The sequence below is a fragment of the Leishmania braziliensis genome, chromosome 36, assembly GCF_000002845.2.
Source record: "Leishmania braziliensis MHOM/BR/75/M2904 complete genome, chromosome 36".
NCBI lineage: Eukaryota > Euglenozoa > Kinetoplastea > Trypanosomatida > Trypanosomatidae > Leishmania > Leishmania braziliensis.
The window spans coordinates 1,475,962-1,500,006 of NC_009327.2; the positions used below are offsets into that span (position 1 = coordinate 1,475,962).

General features: G+C 56.1%; 8 protein-coding genes across 8 annotated transcripts; all 8 read left to right on the forward strand.

The window, feature by feature from the left end:
* Window positions 1–1,005: 1,005 nt before the first annotated feature.
* Window positions 1,006–2,889, forward strand: LBRM_35_4070 (putative glycyl tRNA synthetase; the record flags this gene model as incomplete). The annotated part of the gene is made up of 1 exon (XM_001568976.2): window positions 1,006–2,889. The coding sequence occupies one exon, from the start codon at window positions 1,006–1,008 to the stop codon at window positions 2,887–2,889; it is 1,884 nt and encodes a 627-aa protein (XP_001569026.1).
* A 2,134-nt stretch (window positions 2,890–5,023) lies between these two features.
* On the forward strand, window positions 5,024–5,701 carry LBRM_35_4080 (conserved hypothetical protein; the record flags this gene model as incomplete). Its single annotated transcript, XM_001568977.1, has 1 exon — window positions 5,024–5,701. The coding sequence occupies one exon, from the start codon at window positions 5,024–5,026 to the stop codon at window positions 5,699–5,701; it is 678 nt and encodes a 225-aa protein (XP_001569027.1).
* A 3,173-nt stretch (window positions 5,702–8,874) lies between these two features.
* LBRM_35_4090 (similar to leishmania major. l411.4-like protein) lies at window positions 8,875–10,587 on the forward strand (the record flags this gene model as incomplete). Its single annotated transcript, XM_001568978.2, has 1 exon — window positions 8,875–10,587. One exon carries the CDS (start codon window positions 8,875–8,877, stop codon window positions 10,585–10,587), a length of 1,713 nt encoding a protein of 570 aa, XP_001569028.2.
* Window positions 10,588–11,766: 1,179 nt separating this feature from the next.
* Window positions 11,767–14,277, forward strand: LBRM_35_4100 (conserved hypothetical protein; the record flags this gene model as incomplete). The annotated part of the gene is made up of 1 exon (XM_001568979.2): window positions 11,767–14,277. One exon carries the CDS (start codon window positions 11,767–11,769, stop codon window positions 14,275–14,277), a length of 2,511 nt encoding a protein of 836 aa, XP_001569029.2.
* A 571-nt stretch (window positions 14,278–14,848) lies between these two features.
* LBRM_35_4110 (putative eukaryotic translation initiation factor 3 subunit) lies at window positions 14,849–15,919 on the forward strand (the record flags this gene model as incomplete). Its single annotated transcript, XM_001568980.2, has 1 exon — window positions 14,849–15,919. The coding sequence occupies one exon, from the start codon at window positions 14,849–14,851 to the stop codon at window positions 15,917–15,919; it is 1,071 nt and encodes a 356-aa protein (XP_001569030.1).
* Window positions 15,920–17,165: 1,246 nt separating this feature from the next.
* LBRM_35_4120 (conserved hypothetical protein) lies at window positions 17,166–18,329 on the forward strand (the record flags this gene model as incomplete). The annotated part of the gene is made up of 1 exon (XM_001568981.1): window positions 17,166–18,329. One exon carries the CDS (start codon window positions 17,166–17,168, stop codon window positions 18,327–18,329), a length of 1,164 nt encoding a protein of 387 aa, XP_001569031.1.
* Window positions 18,330–19,210: 881 nt separating this feature from the next.
* On the forward strand, window positions 19,211–20,026 carry LBRM_35_4130 (conserved hypothetical protein; the record flags this gene model as incomplete). Its single annotated transcript, XM_001568982.1, has 1 exon — window positions 19,211–20,026. One exon carries the CDS (start codon window positions 19,211–19,213, stop codon window positions 20,024–20,026), a length of 816 nt encoding a protein of 271 aa, XP_001569032.1.
* An 868-nt stretch (window positions 20,027–20,894) lies between these two features.
* LBRM_35_4140 (S-adenosylhomocysteine hydrolase) lies at window positions 20,895–22,208 on the forward strand (the record flags this gene model as incomplete). Its single annotated transcript, XM_001568983.1, has 1 exon — window positions 20,895–22,208. The coding sequence occupies one exon, from the start codon at window positions 20,895–20,897 to the stop codon at window positions 22,206–22,208; it is 1,314 nt and encodes a 437-aa protein (XP_001569033.1).
* Window positions 22,209–24,045: the final 1,837 nt, after the last annotated feature.

Consider the following 24,045-nt stretch of genomic DNA (forward strand, 5'->3'; position numbering starts at 1 on the left):
AGAAGAATGAGCGAAGGGAGGCGGCGGGGAGGCAAGACAGCAGCGCGCCAGGCGGGCCTGGTCAGGAAATACGTCGGCTGCCGGTGCCCCGGCCAACGGCGCCTCCCCACTTACCAAACACTCGACTACCTAATCGAAACTTACAGCTTCGCCGCCGACGCCGCAAGAGGACACAGATCTTCAACAGGTGCGAAAGCGGCGAGATACCCTTATTCAGCGCTTTTAACAGCTTTTCCTCAATGCACAGGGGCTGTGTGACGAGATGGCCGCCTAACCCAAGCACGCTCAACAAGAAGAAAGCACACCCGCTGGGGAGCACGAGGTGCTACAGGGCCAGCTGAGCGAGGCCGAGGCGGCATACCAGGAAGGGGCGGATCAGCTGGTCGTGCAGCGGGAGTACTGTGACTCCCGTGCATTCGAGCACTATGCCTATGAAGGGGAGGAGCAACACACCTTGGCCGATGTGGTGCACGGGGGGCAGGAGGCGTAACAGCTGCTGCAGCAGCTGGAGTCAGTGAGAAGGTAGATGATGGAGCAGCAGCGGCACGCTGCACGAGTAGCCTACGCGCAGGCGGCGCTTGGGGAAGAGGCAGAGCACACTGCTACTCATCTGGATATGCGCGTGTGTGCGGCGAAGGAGGGAGAACCCTGCTTCACTCTGATAGCAGTAAGTCTTTACTTGGTGCGCATACCTGCAGTAGAGCACTACACCGAGGCGCAGTATTTGCCGACCTCCCTCTCTCGACCTTGTTTCTTTCTCTTCCCTCTCCCCCTTGCTCTGCTTGCTTCGCCCGCACCCATCCTTGCAGTACCTTGAGGCAGCACACTCTCATCGTCACACCTTCCTCACTTTTCTCCCTTAACGAAGTTGAGCACACCGTAGAGCAAGTCCCTCTCCAAGCACGTGCATATCCCATTCTACGCGGTAGATCTGCTGATTCACCATCCGCTTCTTTTTCACACTGACTCCTGTTTGCAATCACGAAGCTCTTTCGCCAACACATCATGTCCGCGGCGTCTCTGCCGGCGAAGCTGGAGGGCTTCGTGCGCAGCGAGTTCGAAGACACATGCCGCCGTCGATTCTTCTACGGCCTCGCCTTTGACCCCTATGGCGGAACGGCTGGTCTCTACGACCTCGGCCCCACCATGTGCGCTATGAAGAGCAACATGCTTCATTTTTGGCGTCAGCACTTTGTGCTCGAGGAGAGCATGTGTGAGGTGGACACGACCTGCCTTACGCCGGAGGAAGTGTTCAAGGCATCCGGTCACGTCACACGCTTCAACGACGTCATGGTGCGCGACACCGTCACAGGTGAGTGCATCCGCGCTGACAAGTTTCTTGAAGAGTGGAGCGAGGCGCAGATCGCGAAGGACGGCATAACGGCAGAGCAGAAGGACGAGTTTCTGCACCTGCTGCACGACGCCGCCGGCATGAACCCAGCCCAGATCAAAGCCGTCGTGGAGAGGCACGCCATCAAGTCGCCCAAGGGAAACACCTTCAGCGATCCTTTCCCCTTCAACCTCATGTTCGCCACTCACATCGGACCTGAGGGGGACCGCCTCGGCTACATGCGCCCCGAGCTGGCTCAGGGTATCATCCTAAATTTCAAGCGCCTGATGGACTCGGGCAATGCCCAGCGCATGCCGTTCGCCGGTGCGTGCATTGGAACTGCCTTCCGTAACGAGATCGCGCCGCGTTCGGCGCTTATTCGTGTTCGCGAGTTCACGCTGGCGGAGATCGAGCACTTTGTCAACCCGAACAACAAGACGCACGAGAAGTTCAACAGCGTCCGCGATGTCGAGATCTGGGCGTGGCCGCGCAACCTCCAGGCAAACAACGAGGACCCCATCCGCATGAAGATCGGTGAGGCCGTCGACGCAAAAGTGATCGACAACCAGACTCTCGGTTACTTCATAGGACGCGTCGCGCTCTTCCTCGAGTCTGTCGGCGTCCGCTTCTATCGCTTCCGTCAGCACCAGTCAACGGAGATGGCACACTACGCCCAGGATTGCTGGGACGCGGAGCTTCTCACCTCATACGGCTGGATCGAGTGCGTCGGCATTGCGGACCGCTCCGCGTATGATTTGACGCAGCACAGCAACGCGTCGAAGAAGGACCTGTGTGCGCGTGAGGAGTACGACGAGCCGCGCATAGAGCGCCAGCTTCTGCGCCAGCTGACGAAGGGCCTAATCGGCAAGACGTTCGGCAAAAGGGCTGGCGAGGTTATGGAGTACCTCAACACCGCCCCAGCGGAAGCGTGCGAGGCTGTCCGCGCCGCCCACGCGGCTGGTCAGCCGGCCACTATCACTCTTCCCTCTGGCGAAGAGGTCTCAATCACGGCGCAGATGGTATCGTTCGAGGAGAAGGATGTGAGGGTGACGGGCTACAGCTACACCCCGAGCGTGATCGAGCCGTCCTTTGGCATCGGCCGCATCCTGTACTGCTTACTGGAGCAGAGCTACTGGGTGCGCCGTGACGATGGTGGTAAGAACGACAAGCGCGCTGTCTTCAGTTTTAGCCCGCTGCTGGCGCCGCAGAAGGTGGCCCTGCTACCGCTCATGGTGAAGCCGGAGCTGCTTGCCATCATCTCGGAGATTCGCCAGGAGCTCGTCATGCGAGGCATCTCCGTCCGCGTCGATGACAGCAGTGTTACGATCGGCAAGAAGTATGCCCGCGTGGATGAGCTCGGCATCCCGTTTGCCATTACATGCGACTTCGAGGGGGACGGTAGCGTGACGCTGCGCGAACGCGACACGGCTTCGCAGGTGCGTGTACCCCGGTCGGAGGTGACGTCGGTTGTGATGGAGCTGTGCAACCCTCTCCAGCCCATCACATGGGAGTGCGTGAAGGCCAAGTACCCCGCTCAGACTGCCACAGTGGAGAAGTAGACCAGGCCCCTGTATGGGGTCGCGCTCGAGTGTGTGTGTGTGTGTTCATTGTCACCGTTTGATGCCGGGACTATCACACCTCTTCGTCTGTTTTTCTCTCCTCTTTCACCCTTTGCCGCTTGAATTCTGGTTCTTTGCCTTTGGAAGCAGTGGCGGCTCGAGCCAAGGGGAGAGGGGGGGGGGGAGAGGAATGCCGGCTGCGCTTTGGTTGCTTTGGCGGTTGCGCGTGCTTTTGTGTCTCTCTTCTATCGTGTACGCCCTGTCTTGTGCACGTGCATTCCGTGTGTACATCGCCGATGAGTGCCAAGGATGAGAGAGGGGGGGTGAACACACGGACATCCACACACACACACACACACTGACCCACTAGGGAAGCAAGCACCATCGGTACAGCACATGAGTGTCGAAGCACACCTACGTACGTCTGCATCGAATAACGCATAAAACTGAGGAGCTCGGCACAGACAGAGCCTCCCTTTTTTCTTTTCGGATTGATTCTCTTTTCATATGGGGTGTGACGGGGGTCCTGATGGGCAATGAAAGGCTGGAGCGGCATGCACGCCTCTCAGGTGACTCTTCTTACCTGATGTATCTCTACGCCTCAATCCCTCTCCTTCTCTTTTTCTCTCGGTGTTGTTTCTGGGTATTCGCCTTTGCGGTGATACACCCCCTTTCTCTGTCTCTCATAGCTGTGCGTCTGCGTCCACAGCTTGCTTCGTGAACGAGCGCCACCAAACGACCACTGCAGCAGCAATGAACACGAGAGAGAGATGACCAGTGCAACTCGAAAGTGGCTGCCTTGCTGGGTGCTGCTGCTTCTCGGACAGCAAAATCAGAACACTGTGCATCGGTGTGAGGCGCTGTAACAGAGAGGGTGTAACGAGTAAGAAAGCGGCTGACGCGCAACGCACACACGGGGTGGGAAAACCGTCGTGGGTGGAGCACCTTATCTTTGTGTGTGGTTGTTAGCGCTGCGTTCGTTGCCTTTGCATTCAACCACGCTTCTCTTTCTGCTTCACTCGCCCGCGCGCCATCTCGACGCCCCCCACCCCTCGGCTGCCCCTCCAACGCTGCAGCTCGTTCTCTTTCTCGATTTGACGTCCGCGAACGCATAAACGCGGCTGTCCGTCACAGAGATGGCAATGCGCCATGCAGAAGAGACAACAAGGGCGACATGAGCAAAGTGAAAAAAAAAAAATGAATGCGATTAGCAAACGACTGGATAAGTGGCGCACTCTGATGTAGCGCAAGCGGCCTCTGCTTCGCCATCCCACGCGCAAGGGGTGCTGAGGGTGCTGCTGCTTTTGGCAATGGAAGATGCGCCCCAGTCGCGGCCACTGCAGCTGCTTCACCCTGCGAGTAGAACGACGTGATCGCGCATGCAGCAGACGCATCGGGAATCAGGGATAAGAAGAGTGGAGACATTGGAGAAGATATCTGCAACCATGTGGATGTACATGAGTCAGAATGCCCCTTTTTTTTTCCCGTAACCCCTTCTCGCGTCCGCGCCTTTTCTCGCGCCTTTCTCCTTCCGCCATCTTTGCCACATTCACCCAACCACCTCGTCCGCCTGTTTCTTCCCTGCGATCCTCACAACTTCTGTCTCTACTGACTCATGTCTGGCACACATACACACTACTCGGTTACCATATTGTTGATACACACAATCGAAAGCAGTCGTGTTTCGTGTTTGCTGTACACACGCGCCTTTGCCAAAGTGGCAAATTACCGCCGTCTCTTCTTCTTCTTTCATCTCTACCCTCTGTGTCGAGTTGCACATTCTGAGTGTCTTTACTGTACGTCGCTCTTCCCGCTGCTGCTCTTTGGGCGTTAGCGTACGCTTCTCTCTCTGTCTCTGCGCGCGTATACCCAACTATATTGAGAGCGGGTTTCATTTCAGTCTGCATGTTACTGCGCCAGTGAGGCAGCCTCGCGTGGAGCTTTTCCCCTTTCCCGGTTGTGTGTGCCGTGTCTCGCCAACGCGAACGAACACGTCGATTGCTGAAAGTTGGGTGCTGAACTTGTGCATACAGAGACCCATACGCCCGTATACAGTCGCGTCGGATCAATCTTGCCTCCTCTCAAGCATTTCAGAGAAGCACGCCCCAGCAAGCGAGCAGAGCTGCTGGCAATAATGTTCAATCGTCTCTTTGGTAAGGAGAAGCAGGTGCAGCCGAGCCGCGGAAATCTCGGCGGCGATAAGAACACCGCGAAGACGATGGAAGACATGGACGCGGCCATTGAGCTCCTGGAGAAGCGTGAGGCAGCTCTGGAAAAACGTATAGAGGGCGAACTGACCAAGGCGAAGCAGCTGTATGCCAAGAAGAACACCCAGGGCGCCCTGCAGTGCATGAAGCGGAAGAAGATGTACGAAGAGCAGCTGGTGAACATCGGTGCACAGAAGCAGAACTTAGAGACGCTCAAGTTCACAGTGCAGAATCAAAGTATGAACCACGAGGTGCTGCGGGCACAGATTCGCGCCAAGGAGGAACTGAAGCGTTCCAACAAGAAGATGAACGCCGACAAGATCGAGGACAATATGGATGACTTGATGGAGGAGATGGACAAGGCGAACCAGGTGAGCGAGGCTCTCCGCCAGCCGTTAGACACCAACCTCGTTGACGAGGATGAGCTAATGAATGAGCTGGAGATGGAGCTGGACGGGATGAACCTCGGGGAGGCCCCAGCGGTCGACACGAAGCTGCCCGAGATGCCCGCTGTGCCCAGTCAGAAGCTCCCGGCGAAGCCTGTTAAAACCAAGACGCAGGAGGATGAGGACGCCCTTGCGGCTCTCGAGGCAGAGCTCGCCTAAAAGGCTCGCTAGGAAGGGGAGAGAGCGAGGGCGAGGGAATGACGCGCGATGCCTCCAACACAGAGGAGTTTGACAAGAGGAGCTGGACACACGGGGCTGGGGGTACGCCGTGCCCCTCACCCAGATACCAGCACACATCGTTCGATGCTTCTCTTTCTCGCCGTCGTCTTGCTGCACCTCAGCAACACCGTTGCCCTCCTGACCCTGTCTCGCTTACCTTTACTGAGTACCGACATACTCCTGGTTTTTCTGACAGAAAGCATGGCCTGCATAGCTTACCTGGTGCTTTCTTTTCCCTTTACGCTTTCTCCTTTACTCCCTCCTCTTCCCTTCGCTGATCTTTGAATGGTGTGTCGACTTGGTGTGCGTTCTGCGTGGAATCCGTGTACGCGTGTCTGTCTGTCTGTGCGTCTCTGTGCGTCTCTCCCTCCCTCCCTCCCTCTCCGTGTGTGTGTGCGTCTCTTCGAGTTTGTCGTTTTTGTTCCACATTGATGTCATTGCCCCGCCGTTTTGACAATTTTTTTCCTCGCGCGCTCTCTACCTCTCCTTTGCTTCGTCGTACTGCTGCTTTGTGTGGGTGCGCGCTTGCACCTTTCACGTTCTTCTAATTTGTTTCTTTCGCTCTTGAGCTTCGCTTTTGCTTCCTGGCCTGTCAGCACGTTCTCTTTTGTTCTTCCCTCTTTTCTTTTTGTTTTGCACGCTCTTTGTCTGTCTTTTCCCGAAATTTTTTTCGATGCACTGCCTTCCTTGCTTGCTGCCGCTTTGGCCTTGGACTGTATGCCCGTTGCTTTGCTTTGTCTCTGTGCTTTCTGTCAGCTGAGGAAATTCCCTGTTTGTCTCTCTCTTCTTCACGTGCCATCTGTTATGTTTTCAAAGCATGGACTCGCCGGCTCTCTCTGTAACCTGTTGCCTTTTGCTCTTGCACCTCGCGCTTCTGCTGTTCCGCGACCACCTCTTTGTCTTGCCGCCTTCCTTCCCTTGTACTCCTTCGCGGCTGTCAATGGGCTGCAGGTGGCCTACACTCCTTCATCTCTCGCTCGTATCTTACGAGGCAGCTGATGCATGTCGCGTGGCACAAAAGGCTAAGAAGAAAAAAGAACGGAGGAATACGGAGGCGCGGATGTGACGCCGCCTTGTCGTGTCTGAGCCTACTTTTTCCCTCTCTCTCTTTTGCTTGTCTTGCGGCTTTCAATGGCATCGTGCGCTCATCCTTTTGGGTTTTTTTTTTCTTTCGTCACAGGCAGCGGTGGGGAGATGATCTCCAATACGGCAGCCCCCCTCCCTCCATCCTCCCGGGGCAGTGTTCTATCGATAGATGCGTGTGTCTTTATTTTGTTCTGTCTGAGGCGATGCGCTGGTTTGGCACGGAGCAACGGTCTCTTTCCTTCTGTTGAGAAGACAAGCAAGGAGGCAAAGCGTGGGAGAGCATAACTACGGGCAGCTGACGGATTGATGGGGTGGGTGGCAGCACAGTATCGGAACGAAGGAGGAAAGTAGAGAGCAAACGAGAGAAGCTGGAGGAAAGCGCTGTTTAGGCTTTCAAAAGTGACGCACGCCATTGGTCACACTCTCATACACTTGTGGTCTGGTGTCATGCTTCAGCCAAGTACTTCTCATCTTTTTTTTTCCCTTGTCGAACTTTCTCTGCGCGATGGTGAGGGTGGGGGTACGCAGGAGGAGGCAGGAAAAAAGAAAAAGAGCAATGCGCGCCGACGCAGTCACAATGTATATGTGTGCCATCGTGGGTGTAGTTAGTGATTTATTCGCTTCTCCACCTGTGTGACTCTGTGAGTAAGCGTGAGTAACGCGTCAATCACGCGAGGACAAGCTGAGGCAAAGAACAAGAACAACAAGGGGTCACCCAAAGGGGAGGGGATAGCATTGACGGAGTGGATGAAACAGGCTTGAAGAAAGAGTGAGAGGTGCAGTGCGTGTGTACAAAATGCGTTGGCACGTTATTCGGCTTCCCTCTTCCTGTCTTATTCTCGCCTTTCTGCCTCCGCACTCCTTCCCCCACTCTGCTAGCCGATGATGGCATAGAGCGTGTGTGACTGCAGGCTGGTTGTGTTTCACCATTCACGCTTTCCAGAAACGGCAACGAGTACGAGGTATGGTGGCTCATCCAAACCTTCGTTAGACAGAATCCTCTGAAGCCACCGTCTCCGTGCGTGTGCGTGCTTCACTTCACTTTTGCTTATACACAAAATATGCACAGCCTTTCCTCTTTCTATCGCATTTTGTTCTCCCCTTTCCCCTCTGGTGGCACACATACACACCCACACACCCACCCACCCACCCACACGCACTGTTGATCGTCTCTCACGGCACACGAGCCACTTTTCACAACTCCCCCCCTCTCTCTCTCGTAGACGTCTTTTGCGCTGCTTTCTGCTTCCTTCCTTCCTTTCCTCACCCAACTTAATCCCACCTTCACTGTTGCTGCGATTGCTCACCAAGTCGCACACCCACCCAGGCACTCAGGAAGGCGTTCTAGCTAGCTTTCTCTCTTTCTCTTTGCGTCCCTCACACTGGCTGTCATATTCCCTCCTCGCTATCCTCTCTCTCTCTATTTTTTTTCCCTTTCGTTCTTCTGTTCCTACCGCAACCGCTACGCATCATCCTGCGCTTCTGCTATCTTCTGCTTCCTTTCTTCCATTGTTTCCTCGTTGCCTATTCGCGCTCGCCTGGTTCGTCGCTTTGTACCGTTTTCCCACTCCTTTGTACCCCCCCTCCCCCACCCACCCCACCACCCCCTCACCCTTCCTTCCTTCCTTCGCTCGTGTCGCTCTCCGTTCGAGTTCGTCACACGTAAGTCAATACCGATCACAACACGAAGAAACGAAAAGCAAAGACCAACACGCACAGCCAACATATTCCAAAGACCCAACCGACAGGTGAATCTTGCTATGTCGCGTGCCTCCGGTGATAACTCCGTTGCTACTGCGCCGTCGTTGAACCGCGGTCTCGGTACTACTAGACCTGCGGCACCGGCCATGCAAGACCCCTCTCATTCCTTGTCGCTGCCGTATCCCCGGCCACGTCGCCGCTGCCGCGCGTGCTTTGTGGCAATGCCACCACCCACTCGCCTGGGCTTCATTGCTCTCCTTTTTGTGTTGCTGTACGCCAGCCAGGGACTCTCTGCGGCGCCGGTCGTTGGTGGGCTGCGTGATGGAATGAGCGGCACCGCCACGGCAACAGCCTACGTGCGCCACTGCGACGCCACCTCTTCAGCCACGCCTCCCGGGTGCGTGCGCAAACTGGTAGTGGACCTCACCCTCGACGATAGAACTCTCGCTGGCGCCATCTTGGAGACAGAGGTGACGGTGGAGCACGCGTTGCACCAGTCGCTCTTCCCCCATGATGCAGCGTCTGATGTTGCTGGCGCAGCCGCAACCTCGCTTCAGGTATCCCTACCGCCTATCAGGGTGGCACTACGGCGCAGCGCCGTGCAGGTGCGCTACATGCTCACTTACCTACGCACGTTCCCGGCGGCGTTGCGAGATTATGTGAAGGTGCTGCATACGGCTATGTCATGTGACGACGGTGTCACTCGCTGCCCCTCCTACACGAGCATGACCGGGGCTCTTGTATCAGCGCCGCTCGGAGTGTGCTGCCTCTGCATCGGCATCGAGTGTGCCCTCACGAACGAATTCTGCAACGTCTCGATGCGCGGGCACTTTTGTTTCCGCACCGGCGCAGCCGGTAGTATCTGCGTACAGAACGAGGGCATTGTGTACCACGGATGGTCTGTGGGATCGCCGCTGCCCTACTACACGCTCCGCCTATCCGCGAGCGGACAAGGTATCGCACAAACTACACTGCAGCTCACGACGGACGCCCCTTCGGCGCAGGCCGGTGCGTCTTTTCTGCACCTTGTGCAGGCCTCCGGTGTTTCGCCGGGAGAGGGGGGCACTACGGTTGATATTGCTGGGCGGGTACTATTCGTCCCCTCTGCGGAAAGCAGCAGCGGCAGCACCAGTCACGTGCGCGACGACGATCCCGCAGAGTGGCTACTTCTACCGGCTTCACTTGTCAGCAACTCCGGCAACGAGTGCGATAAGGTCGGCATCTCACCAGACTATTTCTACTCACAGTCCAGCACTACGCAGTGCAACGCGCAGAAGGGGACGTGCGTGCGGCATCAGCTAGCCGACTACCGTGAGGAGGACCTGGCGCAGATCGCCCAGGGCAAAGGCGGGCGCTACATCGCCGCCTTTCTCAGCATCTTCACGCGACAGAGGGTGGGGCAGCAGGAGTTCCTGCTTGAAGCGGCGCAGCGCACCGGCGGGGCAGTGCTGCGGTGGACAGTTAATGCGGATCAACTCGTGTTCAAGCTGTTTTCGGTGAGCGGCGTTCTGGACACTGTCAGGTTTGTCAGTGGCACCGACGCCCTCTACGTAACGGTTCGCAACAACAACACCTACGGTGGCCTCTACTATGTTGCCGTTGTTCAGTGTCAGAGAGCGCGCGTCTCAGACTGCGCTAATGATGGCGTGACGTCCGAGTGTGTCCGCGAGGCTTTGGTGGCCGGCGCTAATACCTCCTCAGTGTTTCATTTCAGCATGATGAGCGACCCGGCAGAGGAGACGGGGAGCACTGCCTCATGCACTGTCGTCTTGCGCGACGCGGCTAATGCGCTGCTGGCCTCCACAAACGTTTCTTGGGCGATTGAAGCAACCACACCGGCGCTGAATCTTCCCAAAGCAGAGCAGTGCAGGCGCTGCGTCTTCAGCGACCTGCGATGCCTCTTCAGCACCGTCTGCGAGTGGCAGATGCTCGTATGGACAGCGGTGGCCGTGACGGTGACGTGGGCACCGTACGCCATCTTGGCCTACTGGCGCATGGTGTGGCACTTTGGTTCCAAGTATGTGGCGTGGCTTCAGTGACACCAGAGGTGCGTCGCTTTCCCTCTTCCCGCTTCGGAAATAAGCAAAGCAGGTGCTGTCCTCGCCCATGCGCTGCGCATGCATGACTCTCGTCTCACCCCGCACCCCCCACACCCGCATACAGACGACCAGCCACGAAGAGGCATTGGCGCTGTGCCTTTGACTTTTTTTTCCCCTGCCATTCTTCTCCTTTCTTTGTTTCTTCTCGTCGATTCTTCCTTTTCGGCAATGACAACGTTCCTCTTCGTGACGTGTGCTCACTTGTGTGTCCAACGTGAGGAGAGGGACAGCGAGTGCGTGCGTGCGCACGCGCATAGGTATGTGTGTGCGTGTGCGTGCGTGTGTGAATACAAGCAAAATCAAGGAGAGAAAGAACGCGAAGAGGCTTGGGCTCTTTTTCGTCGTCATCCTCCCCATTTCTCTCTCTTTTCTTTTCGTTTCTTCGCACGCACACTGCAGTGTCTTCATATAGCACATATCCGCTTACTTGCCATAACCTATGCATACAGTAAGAGAGAGAGAGAGAAGAGATAGCCTGACGTGTGGCGTCTGCAGATGCTGTAGATGGTGCCTGGTGCGGCCTTGATGAGGCATTTGTGCGTCTGCGCTTCTCTCGTGCGCAGGTGTTGACATGAGGGAACGACTGTTGCTACTGTGTAGCTCATGTTGTGCACTCCTCTGGCGGCATCATTAGCGTATGTCTTGACTCTCATTATTCCTCTGTACCTACTCGTTTTGTTTCTCCCTCTACCCGTTTCCATGAATTTGTACGTGTGTGTGAATATGTGACCACACCCCATACCACCCCCCTCCTTATCTGTGGCCCCCACTCTCTTTGAAAGGTGCAGCAGCAGAAGCATCAGTCAAACTCCCGGATCAGCCCTCTTTTCCCGAGGTCACTGCTTATCATAGATCACTCATCCGTGGACTTGCGTTTGCACGTCACACTTCTTTTTTTGTTCCCGAGTATAGACATAAGTGCCGTGATCGAACCCAAGCAGATAAACTTACATGTTTTGCTCACCCCGAAAGGTTCTGTCAGCAGGGGTAGATGAAAAACTGGCACGCGCCTACCATACTCACTCCCCACCTTGTCCCACTCTCTCCCGCTCCCTGCGTTGAGGTTCAGCGCTGCTGAAGTGGAGTGTCACCTCCTATTTGCGACGGCAGGCAGCGCCAATGGGGCGCCCTTCAGTCGTGGAGCGATACTTCGCTCAGTGCCAGGCGCACCACACTCCACCACGCCCCGAGCTTATTGCCGGTTTCCGCGACGGCGTGATTGATGTAAACTTGGCGGAGATTCCATCTGCCGACATCCGCCTCTTTACGTGTGCACTCTTGCACACGTCCGCACCAACTGGCGTGGCGCAACTGCCAGCGGTGCCGCCGCACAACTCTTTAAGACAGCGGAGTCGACAAGACGCTGCCTCAGCCAGCAACACTTGTTCTCAGCAAAGCGCAGGAGGCGACTTCTCGCAGACACAGTTCGTCAAGCTGCATTTCTCTTACCACACCACCTTGCCAGCGGCGCACCTCTCGCGCGGCGCGGCCTCGCCGCCTGCGTCATCGACATTGCTCTCCACAAAGAACAAGTCGACACTGCAGTGTCTGCCGGAGGCTGTGGCGCAGGCAGTGAAGGAAAGCGCCGGCACCCTGAGCTCCTTCGCCTGGTGCGACATGCCCCTCACTACTATGGCGGCGCGTGGTCGTGATCCGTTGCCACAGCGAAGAGGCGGTGCCCAAGTGCCGCCGTCGCTGACGCACGTTCTCCCCCTGTGTCATCGTCTCACCTCCTTGCGCCTGGACAGCGTCCCACTCTCGCATGCGCAGTTTATGCAGCTGATAATGTTCTCTCCCAAGTCACCTGCTGCGTCGGCGGATGGCGGCGTGGCGTGGCCAGCGCTGGAGGAGGCGAGCTTCGTGAGGTGCGGGCTGACAGATACGTGCAAAGTGGGCCTCGTGCACCTCTTACGTGCCGCCGTGACCCTTTCGTCGGGCTCGATGTGGCAGCGCTCGCTGCGGTGCAGCTACGCGAATCCAGATGATCGTCCGTTGCCGCAGCCAGCCGCTAGCACCTTGCTCCTCGGTTACTCGTCGATGCGAGGTCTAAAGAGGCTGGATGTGAGTCAAAACCCGCTGGGTGATGAGACAGCTCGTGCGATCGCGACCGCTATTCCTGGCTCTCCCCTACGCTACCTTAATGTGTCCAGTACGTCCATTACCTGGGTGGGCGGCTCCTTGCTAGCTTCGCCGCCGGTGCTGGAGAATACTGCAATGGAGCTGGTTGACATGAGCAACACAGGCATCAGCAAGATGTTTGCACACGCCGAGAGTGCTGCCGAGACGAAGATACTGGCGGAGTCTAGCGTCGTGGCTGGTTTCCGGGTGGTGGCGCGCGGCATGGGGCAGTTGCTGATCCTGCGAGAGTCGACGCGCTCGCCTCAGCAGCCGTGGCCCATGCTCCTCACCACTTCCCCCATACCACAGCCGTTGCCAGCGCACGCGTCAGGGCTTCCACAAGTGAAGTCCCCCACGCCCACTCCAGCCTGCATGATTCAGAGGGAGACGGAGAATGTGGCACCGCCAGTGTCGACCAAGCCAGCGCCATTCGTCAACACTGAGGATCAACATAGCGCACCACAACTTGCCCATACCGTAGCTGCTGCTCCGGGGACAGCTGTGAGCCCTTACGGACTCTGGTGGCCCCTACTCACAAGTTGGTACGCTGCCCAAGGCATCATTGGCCCCGTAGGTTCAGCCGCTGTCGCGGCAACAGGTAGCTCCGCTGACGCTCCGGGCAAAGGGTACGTACCGGTGCCAGTTCCGTTTCCGATGTTTGCGCCTATGCCGATGGCCTTTACCGCTCCTCACGGGGCGGATTTCCTCCTCCCCAGGGAGACCCCCGCAGCCTTCACTGCTTCCCCCGCGGTGGGTGCGGTGGCTGAGGGTAAAAAGCCTTGTACAGAGCGAGGAGCGTCCCCATCTACCCCTGGTGACCCTCCCGACGCAACCCCAGTGCCATTAGAGCCGTTGCCACCGACGTCCTCTGCAGGTGAGAACAACGACGAGGCGGGTGGCGAGAGTCTCACGGGTGGACTTGTGCATCCCCTCGACTCTGCGTCGACAGCCTCCGAAACCTCGGCCTGCAGCGCGAGCGCGTCTGATGGCCTTGTGCACCGGGCGAGCGAGACCGCCGGGGACCGCAAATTTCTCCTTGGCCTCATCAGCCGCCTCGAGGCGTACGAGAGCGACATCGTCGAGCGCCTCGAGACGCAGTACCAGCGAACGACAACGCAGCTGACTTTGCTGGAGAAGGACATGCGCTTTCGCCTTCAGCAACTCGCCGACACGGATCGCAAGCAGCAGACGGCAGCAGCAGACCGGCAAGCTGCCTTGCTCGAGGCGCTGGCTGCTCTCCGCACTGAGCCGGGTGCCGTGACTGCGGAGGGCATGACAGAAGCGATGCTGCTGCAGCTCATGCATCTGATAGAGGTGGGGATGGAGAAGGTCCAGGCGGCGTTGGGCGCGGAAGGCGCTGTAGGCGTGAAGAGCGCGAAGGATGGAGAGGGCAAGGCATCATCACCGCTGCTCCGCTCCAGAGAGGTCGCCACCCATGTCGGTGCGACGACGATCACGGACCGTGACCTGGTGACGACAGCAAGTCAGCGTCTCAAGGAGCTGGGCTGGTGAGCACTCCGTACGTCGCTCTCTTTTCTATATGCTTCTGTTTTTTTCTCGTACTTTGGTAGGCCACCCATTTATGGATTCGTACCATTGTTCGACTCTTCCTACTCTTTCGACTGCAGCAGCGGGTGCGTCTGCGCGCCATACCACGCAGACGCACCCTTGCGATACGAACACACACACACACACCCGCAACAACGTCTGCGCACCGACATATGTGTAATCGTACTGAAGTGAGCGAGGTGCCACACTTGCGGGGTTGTAGGCCGCCTCTCCCGCTTTTTTTTTCTAATGCTTTTTGCTCTGTGGGTATATGGGCCCACGAAGTAACCGCCTTCCCTCTCTCGCCTTGTGCACTTCTCCCTCTTCTCCGCTTTTCTTCTCCCTCTCACGCGTACACGATGGGAACACTTGAACGACTTCAACCTAACTGATTCACAGCCGTATCACTTCTACTCAACATACCTTCTCTGTTATTTTTTTTTTTCGCCCTTTCCTACTCTCTCGCTGCGTTTTCCTGCCGCCTTTCTTAGCGAAAAAGACAAAGCACATCTACATCTCTCGTACCTTCGCCACAATGACGTCCGCCGTGGACCTCGAGGGCGTGGCGCTTCACGGCCACATGAAGGGTGTGACGATGCTAAAGTTCAACCGAGACGGTGACCTTCTCTTTTCATCTGCCAAGGACACGAACTGCAGCGCGTGCTGCTGGCAGGTAAAGACAGGCAAGCTACTCGGCTCCTACACGACGGTGGGTCAAGTGGAAGGTCGCACGTACGACCCGGCCATGGTGGCGCTAGATGTGAACCGTGAGTCCACGCTCTTGGCGACCGCCAGCGCGGGTGAGGAGGTACTGGTGTGGAGTGTAGAGTCTGGTGTCCTGCTCGGCTCCGTGAGCCGTAGCCTGTCGTCGGGCGCCAGCGTCGGCTTCTCTCACGATGACACGCTGATGATGGTGGCCACAAAAGGCCGCTCTAGCACGAACTCGGCGATCCAGGTGTACAACGTACCCTTCACGGTACCTAAGGCCGGTGAGGACATTGCCCCTGTCAAGACCCCCTTCACTACCTTCTCCACCTTCGAGACCCCTGACACCATTACGTGGGCTGCCTGGGGGCCGACGAACGAGACGATCTACTATGCCGAAGGCGGCTACATGAACATTCTCGACGTCGAGGCGAACAAGGTAATCCGAAGTCGCCAGATCCACGAGGATGAGAACGAGGTGATTAACCGCTTCAGCTGGGACCCCAACTATCTCGCCTTAGCCACTGCCTCCACCGACAAGACGTCTCACCTCATAGACTTCCGCGACCTGGCCACCATTCAGGTGTACCGGAGCGATGTCCCGGTGAATGATGTGTCGATCAGTCCAAACGCTGACCACGTGATCCTCGGCGGTGGCATGGATGCCGCTGCTGTGACGACACAGGGTGGGCAGTCCATTTTCGAGGTGAAATTTTTCCATAAAGTGCACGGCCACCAGCTCGGCCAGCTGCGCTGCCACTTCGGTACCATCAATGCCATGTCATTCCACCCTGATGGTCGCGGCTTTGCCAGCGCTAGCTACGACGGTCTCATCAAGATGTACCGCTTCGGTGACTCGTACGAGGGTACACCTGGTGCGCAGCCTCTGTGGACGCTTTAGAGAGGCCATTGCAGCAAGGACAGGCTTCTCTGCGTGGGTGTCTGTCCCTGTGTCTTGGAAAAACGTGTGCAGACATCAGAGCCGCTGTTGGGGTGCTCGTGCTTGGGACTGTTGCACATGTGCCGGTATGTGTGTGTGCGTCTCTTTCTCTCTCTGCGGAGTCCTCTTATTCGTTGGTGGTTGTCTTGTTCAGATTTAAAAGACGTAAGCGCCCTGTGTTGTGTGTGCGGCTGTGTTGGAGTAACGTAACTGACACCCCCCTCCTTGTGGAGAAACTAATTAGAGGCTACCTATTAAAGGAAATACAATCAAAGTAGAGTGCAAGGTACGGGTTCGCTCTGAACTGGAGGCGTCGGCATACAGGGGGAAAGAGAAGAGAGGTCCTCTGTGAACAGAAATGGCGGTTATGCAAGAGGGACTCTGCGCTTCCTACTTCTTGCTCCGAAGGGCTTAGCGGTAATTGCCCTTGTTCACGTATGCGTGGCTGCGCTCCCTAGCAGCTGGGCAGCGCGGCGAGGCGTCGGTGAGAGTGTTGGATAGGGGACGGGGGGGGGGAGGGGGAGAAGGAAGCGATAATCCTCCCGCGGCTCCTGCGCCAGTATGTGCCACTCTTTTCTTTCCCTCTCTTGTCCTCTAAGTTCTTTCCTTTCCCACGGGCACTTCGGCAAGAAGATGCACTGTCCTTGTCGACTTCGTATGCTTCGAATTTCTGTACAGGTCTTGCCAGCGAGCCCTCAGCTGCGTACGCTCTTCCTTGTCCTCTCTTGTTGGACTCCTTTGTGAGCAACCCTACACCTTTTCAGGTCGCCTGTTTGCGTGCATGTGTGTTGTTGTTGTTGTTTAGTGTGGTGCACGCAGCAGCTATCAAACTTCACGCCACTGGTACGTGAGGCTTCTGGCGCATTTGCTTCAACCCTCCGAAAACAGGGGAATCGCAACCACCCCAGTGACTCTTTTTCGCGTTGTGTTCGTCTAATCGGTTTCCGTCTTCTTTGTACTACCGCCTCTTGAAACGCGTGAGGGGAACCAGTTACTGCAGGCCTGTGACATTGTGTGGAGCGCTTTTCGAAGCTGTGATTCACCATTTCTTATCTACCGCATATCCCTTTTCCGCTTGTTACACCTCCCTTCACAGCCCGCAAGTGGAACGCTGTTCAGGCACTTCGATTTTTTCCACCTTCTCCTTTACGGTTGGCGCCATCGTCTTTTTTTCATACTCCGCTGTCTCCTTTGGGGGTTGGAGCGGATGTGGTGCGCTCAAACGGTGCCACGCAGTCCCCCTCTCCCGCGGGCCTCGGCTTCAATGGTCGGGATGCTTCGTCGATTCGGGTCGGTGCAGGACGCATCCGCACTGCGCTCGCTGACTGTCGTCACCCAGGGCCGCCGCGCCCTCTCCACTGAGAAGCCCGTGGATGGGGAAACACAATGGGTACGTGCGATGGGCAGCAAGTACGGCCCTGGCAACTACCAGCTCTTCCGTGCGCTTTACAAGGACCTGTGTGACGAGATACGGCGCGAGTACTACACAAAGCCCCCACCCCCGCCACTCGCAACAAGGACCACCAATGCCTCATCTTCGCTGGCTGCTGCTGAGGCGGCACCGGGTACCAGGGACTCTTCCTCTGGCGCTGCAAAGCAGAGTAGTGGAGCAGGCGGCGCTGGCGTAACAGCATCGCCAACGCACGCAGAGGGGATGTCGGAAGCCTCTGAGCGTGAAGGTGGTATTGGTGAAGTGACACCCGCAGCCCAGCAAACTGCGGCGTCTCGTCTCCTTTGGCAACCGGAAGAGACATACGGAGACGGCTCCTGGTCTGTGCAGCATCGCCCTGAAGACAACGTCGTTGTGTTTCATCGCGACGCCGTGAAGGAGGGCCGTCTTGCCGCCGTGCATGCGTGGGCGCGCATCGAGCTGAAGGACCCCCCACGGCTGAATGCGGTACTCACCTTTGCCGACTGGATTCCGCTCGAGGTGTGCGTTGAGCGAAACGGCGTCATCCTTCACTTCTCCATGGCGTCGAACGAGGGTGGTATGCACATGCGCAACGTGCGGGTGTACGCACCGAAGTCGGCGTTGGAGCGCGCGGCGTTCCTGGACCCGTCCGATGACGGCGAGCACGCGCGGAAGAACTTCTACTATGATGGGCCGTGCTTGTGGCACCTAGAGCAGGATATGCTGAACGAGCTCTACGACGTCATGCAAGATCATGGCGTCACCCTTGACTGGATTCGATGGGCCGCTTCGTGGGTTTTCTACCTGGAGTACGTCAACTACGTGCGGTGGAACTTGGGAATGCTCGAGGAGCTCATTCCCTCATCCGTGCGCGGTCCTGAGGAGGACTTCTTGTTGCCTGTGGAGAAGGCGCTGCTGGAGGAGCCCGTTGAGGACTGGCTTAGCGCCCACAGCATCTAGCAGCGAAAGAAGAAAGGCAAAGCGGACGTGCAAACCTGTGTGCACGCGCGTATGTGTGGGGCAGCTGCTTTGCGGAGGACAAGCCGGTCGTGCGCCGGAGGGGGGAGGGAAGCGTGGCCGTAGGGCATAGCAGTATTGTCGAAGGCATAGGGAGACACGACTGCCGGTATACTCCGTAGCTCCAGCGACTGCCCCAAGGCGTCTCTTTACATTACGTGAAGCAACAAAGAAACAAGTACACGAAAAGGAAGTAGCCACAAGCGTATTCGGCTGAAGACGGCGTGAGGTACAAAGCAACGAAGGGGGAAAGTGGGTCACAGATGGGAAAGGTGGGGTTTTTGGGGAGTGTAGAGAGGATGAGAGGGAGAGGAGGACGCCCATGCAGAGGTGTCACGAGGTCGTGTGGACATGCGCACACGTGCACGTGCGCATGTGCGGACTCTTCTTCTTCACGTCGTAGAGGCAAGGAACTGCTGCGCTCAAGCATGTACGTATGCACAGAGACACACATATGCTCACCTCATCGCTCGGTCTAATCCGTCTTTCACATCTTGTGGTAGTGAGAGGGGGAGGGGGACAGCGTAGACGTTTCCCCTGCATGTGCACCTGCGTTTCTGTGGGTGCTTGGCCCCTCGACCTTTACACCCACTCCCTTTATTCCGAGTGTGCACCTCCAGAGGCTCACAAGACAGCGCTTTGCCGGCTGCGCCGTAGTTCTTCACCTTCATGGACTCGAGCCTGTGTCATGCTGCACTTTATGCTTCTGGCGTACCCCCACTGTTTCTCCGTTTCTCTCCTGTTCGGCTATCTTTGCATGTGTGTCTCTCTCTTTTGATCTCACCCTAAAAAAAGGACACGCGATGATGTGTTGGTAGCATGAGATGCTAGGAGAGGATCTAGACATTGGCTTCTACGCGGAGGACGCGTACGCGGCGTACGTGACGGACCTTGCGGCAGCCTTGCACCTTCTCCCACACTGTCGCAATGCCCGCGGTGCCACACTCGAGGTGGTGTTTACCGGACCTTTCATGGCCTTTTCCGCATATCAGGAGGCGGTGAAGCAGGGGAAACGTGTCCCTTACACCGAGTTGCCGTGGCCCATCTCTGAGGAACGAGATGTGCAAGGGGTTGCCGGAGCGTCTCTGGCAGTCGTCCTGCACGGCTGGATCGAGAAGCTGAACGCGGCACGCAAGGTGCAACTGATGGAGCCTCTCTTTCCGGCTGCTGAACTCGGCGAAACCATCGTAGCGAGAAGTGCAGTGGACAAGGTTGACAACTCGGAGCAGTGCGCGTTTGCCTCGACTTTGCCACCCTGTGCCGCGGTGTCTGCAGACAAGAACGGTACTCCTTCCACGCTGAAGCTGTCGCGCTACCGCATTGTGGGTAACCTTGATTTCCTCTTGCACCTCTCCAGCAGCAGCCGGCCTATGGGCGAGAGCCGAGTCACAGCCGACTCGCTAAGCGTGGATGACTGTGACCTCGAGAAGGCCGATTTCTCACACGACGTGGATGGCACGACGCGCGCTGCTCACGCATGCCGTGATGCACTCGAGCAGCGCGACGACGTTTCCCTTGCCCGTAACGCGGTGAACACGGTCATCAAATTTGCGCAGATGGCGGAGGAACATCCCGGTGAGGTGGCCAGCGTCTTTGTCGACGCGCAGGAACGTGTCGAGTACATCCAGTTCAGTGCGTAGTAGCCCCCACCCATTGTGATTCTCCTTGTCTCTTTCCTTCAGAAGCAAGGTTGATGCGTTGCATCTTCTTCCCACTAGTGTAGTGGTGGTGATTGCTTGTATCTAGCGCGAGTGAGCGAGCTACGAAGCGCACCGCATGCCTCGAGCACATCAAACAGTAAGCTCGGAAAAAAAAAGCACACAACGTCACCGCCAGCGGAGAAGCGGAGTGCCTCTTGTTGGGCGCCTTCGTTTTTCTTTTTTTCTCCATCTGACCACGTGATTCACTGCCTCTTCTTACGGGGTTACTATGGAATCATTTCTACACGGTGCGTGTGAGGTGGCTTGCCATCCGTCAGGGATCCCGGCCGACTTTTATTGGCAACGTTATACGTCTCGTCATGACGCGGTCGTCGTCGCCCTCCCTCCCTTCCCCTCTGCCTTCTTCCTCCTTCACATGCACGCCATGCACTGCCTTTTATTCGAGAGGCAGGTGTCATCCTCGATACGCTCTTCTGCCACGTGCCGCTTCTCCTTTTATCTCCTTTTCCCCTGATTTTTTTTTTTCCATCTCTACTCCACCTTTCCATCTCCCCACCTCTTTTTCTCTGCACCCACGCTGTTTCCGACCTCCTCCTCGATTCGCTTGTCGCTTCCGCGACACCCCCCTACTCACTCCTTTTTATGCTTGCGAATTATCGCGCCTTGCCCCCCCTCCCGTCACGCGTTTCTTCTCGGCAACGAAAGAGCACAAAAAGAAAGCCTCTCTTCATATCTCCCTCTTTTCCTCACTTCTTCTACACTGTACTCTCAGCTGTCCACGACTGCCACCTGAAGCACCTTCACTCCTTCTTTTCTGTTCTTTCCTCGTTTCAGTCGCACGGTAATCATGACGGACTACAAGGTGAAGGACATCAGCCTCGCGGAATGGGGCCGCAAGGCGATCGAGCTGGCCGAAAACGAGATGCCCGGTCTGATGGAGCTGCGCCGCGAGTACGGCCCTTCGCAGCCACTGAAAGGCGCCAAGATCGCGGGATGCCTGCACATGACCGTGCAGACTGCTGTACTGATTGAGACCCTCAAGGCCCTCGGTGCGGAGCTGCGATGGTCCTCTTGCAACATCTTCTCTACCCAGGATAACGCCGCCGCGGCCATCGCCAAGGCTGGCGTGCCGGTGTTTGCGTGGAAGGGCGAGACGGATGAGGAGTACCTGTGGTGCATCGCCCAAACACTGAAGGGCTTCAGCGGTGACGGTCTGCCGAACATGATCCTTGACGACGGTGGTGACCTAACGAACTTAGTGATCGACCAACACCCTGAGCTCGTGCCCAAGATCGTTGGTATCTCCGAGGAGACCACGACGGGCGTGAAGAACCTGTACAAGCGCCTGAGCAAAGGCACGCTCCCCATCTCCGCCATCAACGTCAACGACAGCGTGACGAAGAGCAAGTTCGACAACCTCTACGGATGCCGAGAGTCCCTGGTGGATGGCATCAAGCGCGCCACTGATGTCATGATTGCCGGCAAGACGTGCTGCGTGTGCGGATACGGTGATGTGGGTAAAGGCTGTGCCGCCGCCCTACGCGCGTTCGGCGCTCGCGTCGTGGTGACGGAGGTGGACCCGATCAACGCCCTGCAGGCCGCGATGGAGGGGTATCAGGTCGCTCTGGTCGAGGACGTCATGACCGATGCCCACATCTTCGTGACGACGACCGGCAACGATGACATCCTCACCTCTGCACACTTCCCGCATATGCGAGATGACGCTATTGTGTGCAACATTGGCCACTTCGACACGGAGATCCAGGTGGAGTGGCTGCAGGCCAACGCTAAGGAGCATGTGGAGATCAAGCCTCAGGTGGACCGCTACACCATGGAGAGCGGGCGCCACATCATACTGCTGGCTAAGGGCCGCCTGGTCAACCTTGGCTGCGCCAACGGCCACCCGTCCTTCGTGATGTCCAACTCTTTCACGAACCAGGTGCTGGCTCAGATCGAGCTCTGGAGCAACCGTGACACCGACAGGTACCCGCGTGGTGACAAAGCCGGCGTGTTCTTCTTGCCCAAGACCCTAGATGAGAAGGTCGCCGCCCTTCACCTGGCCCACGTCGGCGCCAAGCTGACGAAGCTGACCCCGAAGCAGGCTGAATACATCAACTGCCCGGTCGACGGCCCGTTCAAGCCGGACCACTACCGCTACTAGCCGCGTGCGCCGATCAACGAGAAAGCCTGGGGAGTACGAGAGGGGCGCGTGGATGCTTGAGAAGGAGCATAAAGAAACGCAATGGTGGGGGGGTGTTCGAGGAAAGCACTGCGTGACGCTACACTGTCACCGCGTGTGGGCATGCAGACGCTACAATCATGAAACGACAGTACAGTCAGCTTTGCTGCTCTTCCTCCTTCTCTGGTTCGTTTCTCTTCCCCTTTGCTCACTCTTTCCACCACCTCCCTTTCCTTTTCGCTTCTTCTCTACTCAAGGCTGTCTTGTATGTATACCGCATGCTACTGCTGGGCATCCGTCCGTGCCAGTGGGTGTAGCCTCCTGCAGACACCCCTCGACGAGACACAAGAAACGACGAAAAAAAAAAGGTACAAGAACAAGAGAAGCTCACCAGTTCAGCTGTGAGGTAGACTGCGGGCGGTGGGAAGGGTGGCAATGGACAGTTGCCCGGACAGGTAACTAACCGGATTCTGTTACCTTGCCTCCCGCTGTTGCTCTCTCTCTCTCTCTCTTCACCCATAGCTGTGACTGGTACACCTTCTCTTTCCCTTTTCTCTGTGATGATACTCGTGTACGGTCACTCATCTTTCCCCTTTCCGATATGTGTCTTTCCAAGAGAGAGGCTGAGAGGGAAGAGTGCGTGGTAGCGCACTCTGCATGAAGTGACGTGTGTGTGTGTGTGTGAGGGGGGGGGGTATCGCGGCCAGGCATCCGCGCCTTTCTGTGCGTTCGTGTGTCTATCGTCGCATGTGTGTATCACTCCCTCCTTTGTCGACTATCGGATTTCGGTTTCTGCTTGATTCATTCTTCGCCCAGGGATCCCGTTTCGCAAAATAGGGCTCCAGCGAACACACCACCACACATTTACACGTTGCTCAAAGTCTGGCCTTAACTGTTTTATTTTATGTTTATTTTTTTTTTTTACTCCCCCCTTTTCCTTTACTAATCTTCCCCCCGTTGAAACCTTTTATGTGTACTTATCCGCTTTTCGTCCCCAGATGCGGAAAAGACAGCGGGATGCAAGGGCGGCAGTGCTGAAATGAGGGGGGAGACTACGTATACGTGTGTGTGTAGAGAAAAACCATTACCATAAGTAAAATAATAAAGGGAATATTACTCATATTAAAAAATCCATCTAATTTAATAGAACGAATAATCTTATAATCTACAAATAAAATAAAGGACCTTCTAAAAACCATATAGAACACGTATTATCCCAAACTGGAGCACAACTATACAAATTAAAATATAATAAAGCAACATACACATGATCGAAAACGAGTAGACTAAAAAAGGTCCAATAATTAATAAAATTATATAACATTCGAAGACAGAATGAAGGACGTATAAGAGAACAAATAATTATATGAAAACATATACAAAGTAATAATTAAAAAAGTAAAAAGCACGCAGATGGAACAACACAAAATCGAAACCTAAAGAGAAACAACTACATATAGAAAATCCCTTCTGAAGAAGTCCGGAGAGGTAACTTGGGATTAAAAATATTGAACCTGTATGAAGACATATTGAAGAGTAGAACAACACAAACTGTTATAATCAGACACAAGGACTATAATAAAGACAACATCACGCAAATAACGGAGCCAAAGGTGCGATAAAATAATACACAATAACGTCGGTCGACTTATAAAAAATGAAACCAAATAAACTAATGATTTTCACCCTATACCGATAGACGTACCAATGTCAGCGCTAACTCAATGTTATCTACAAAAATATCACAACAATATGACTTAATACATACTCTAGATTCATATAACAAACAAGAATGTCGTGTTATAATGCTAAACACACC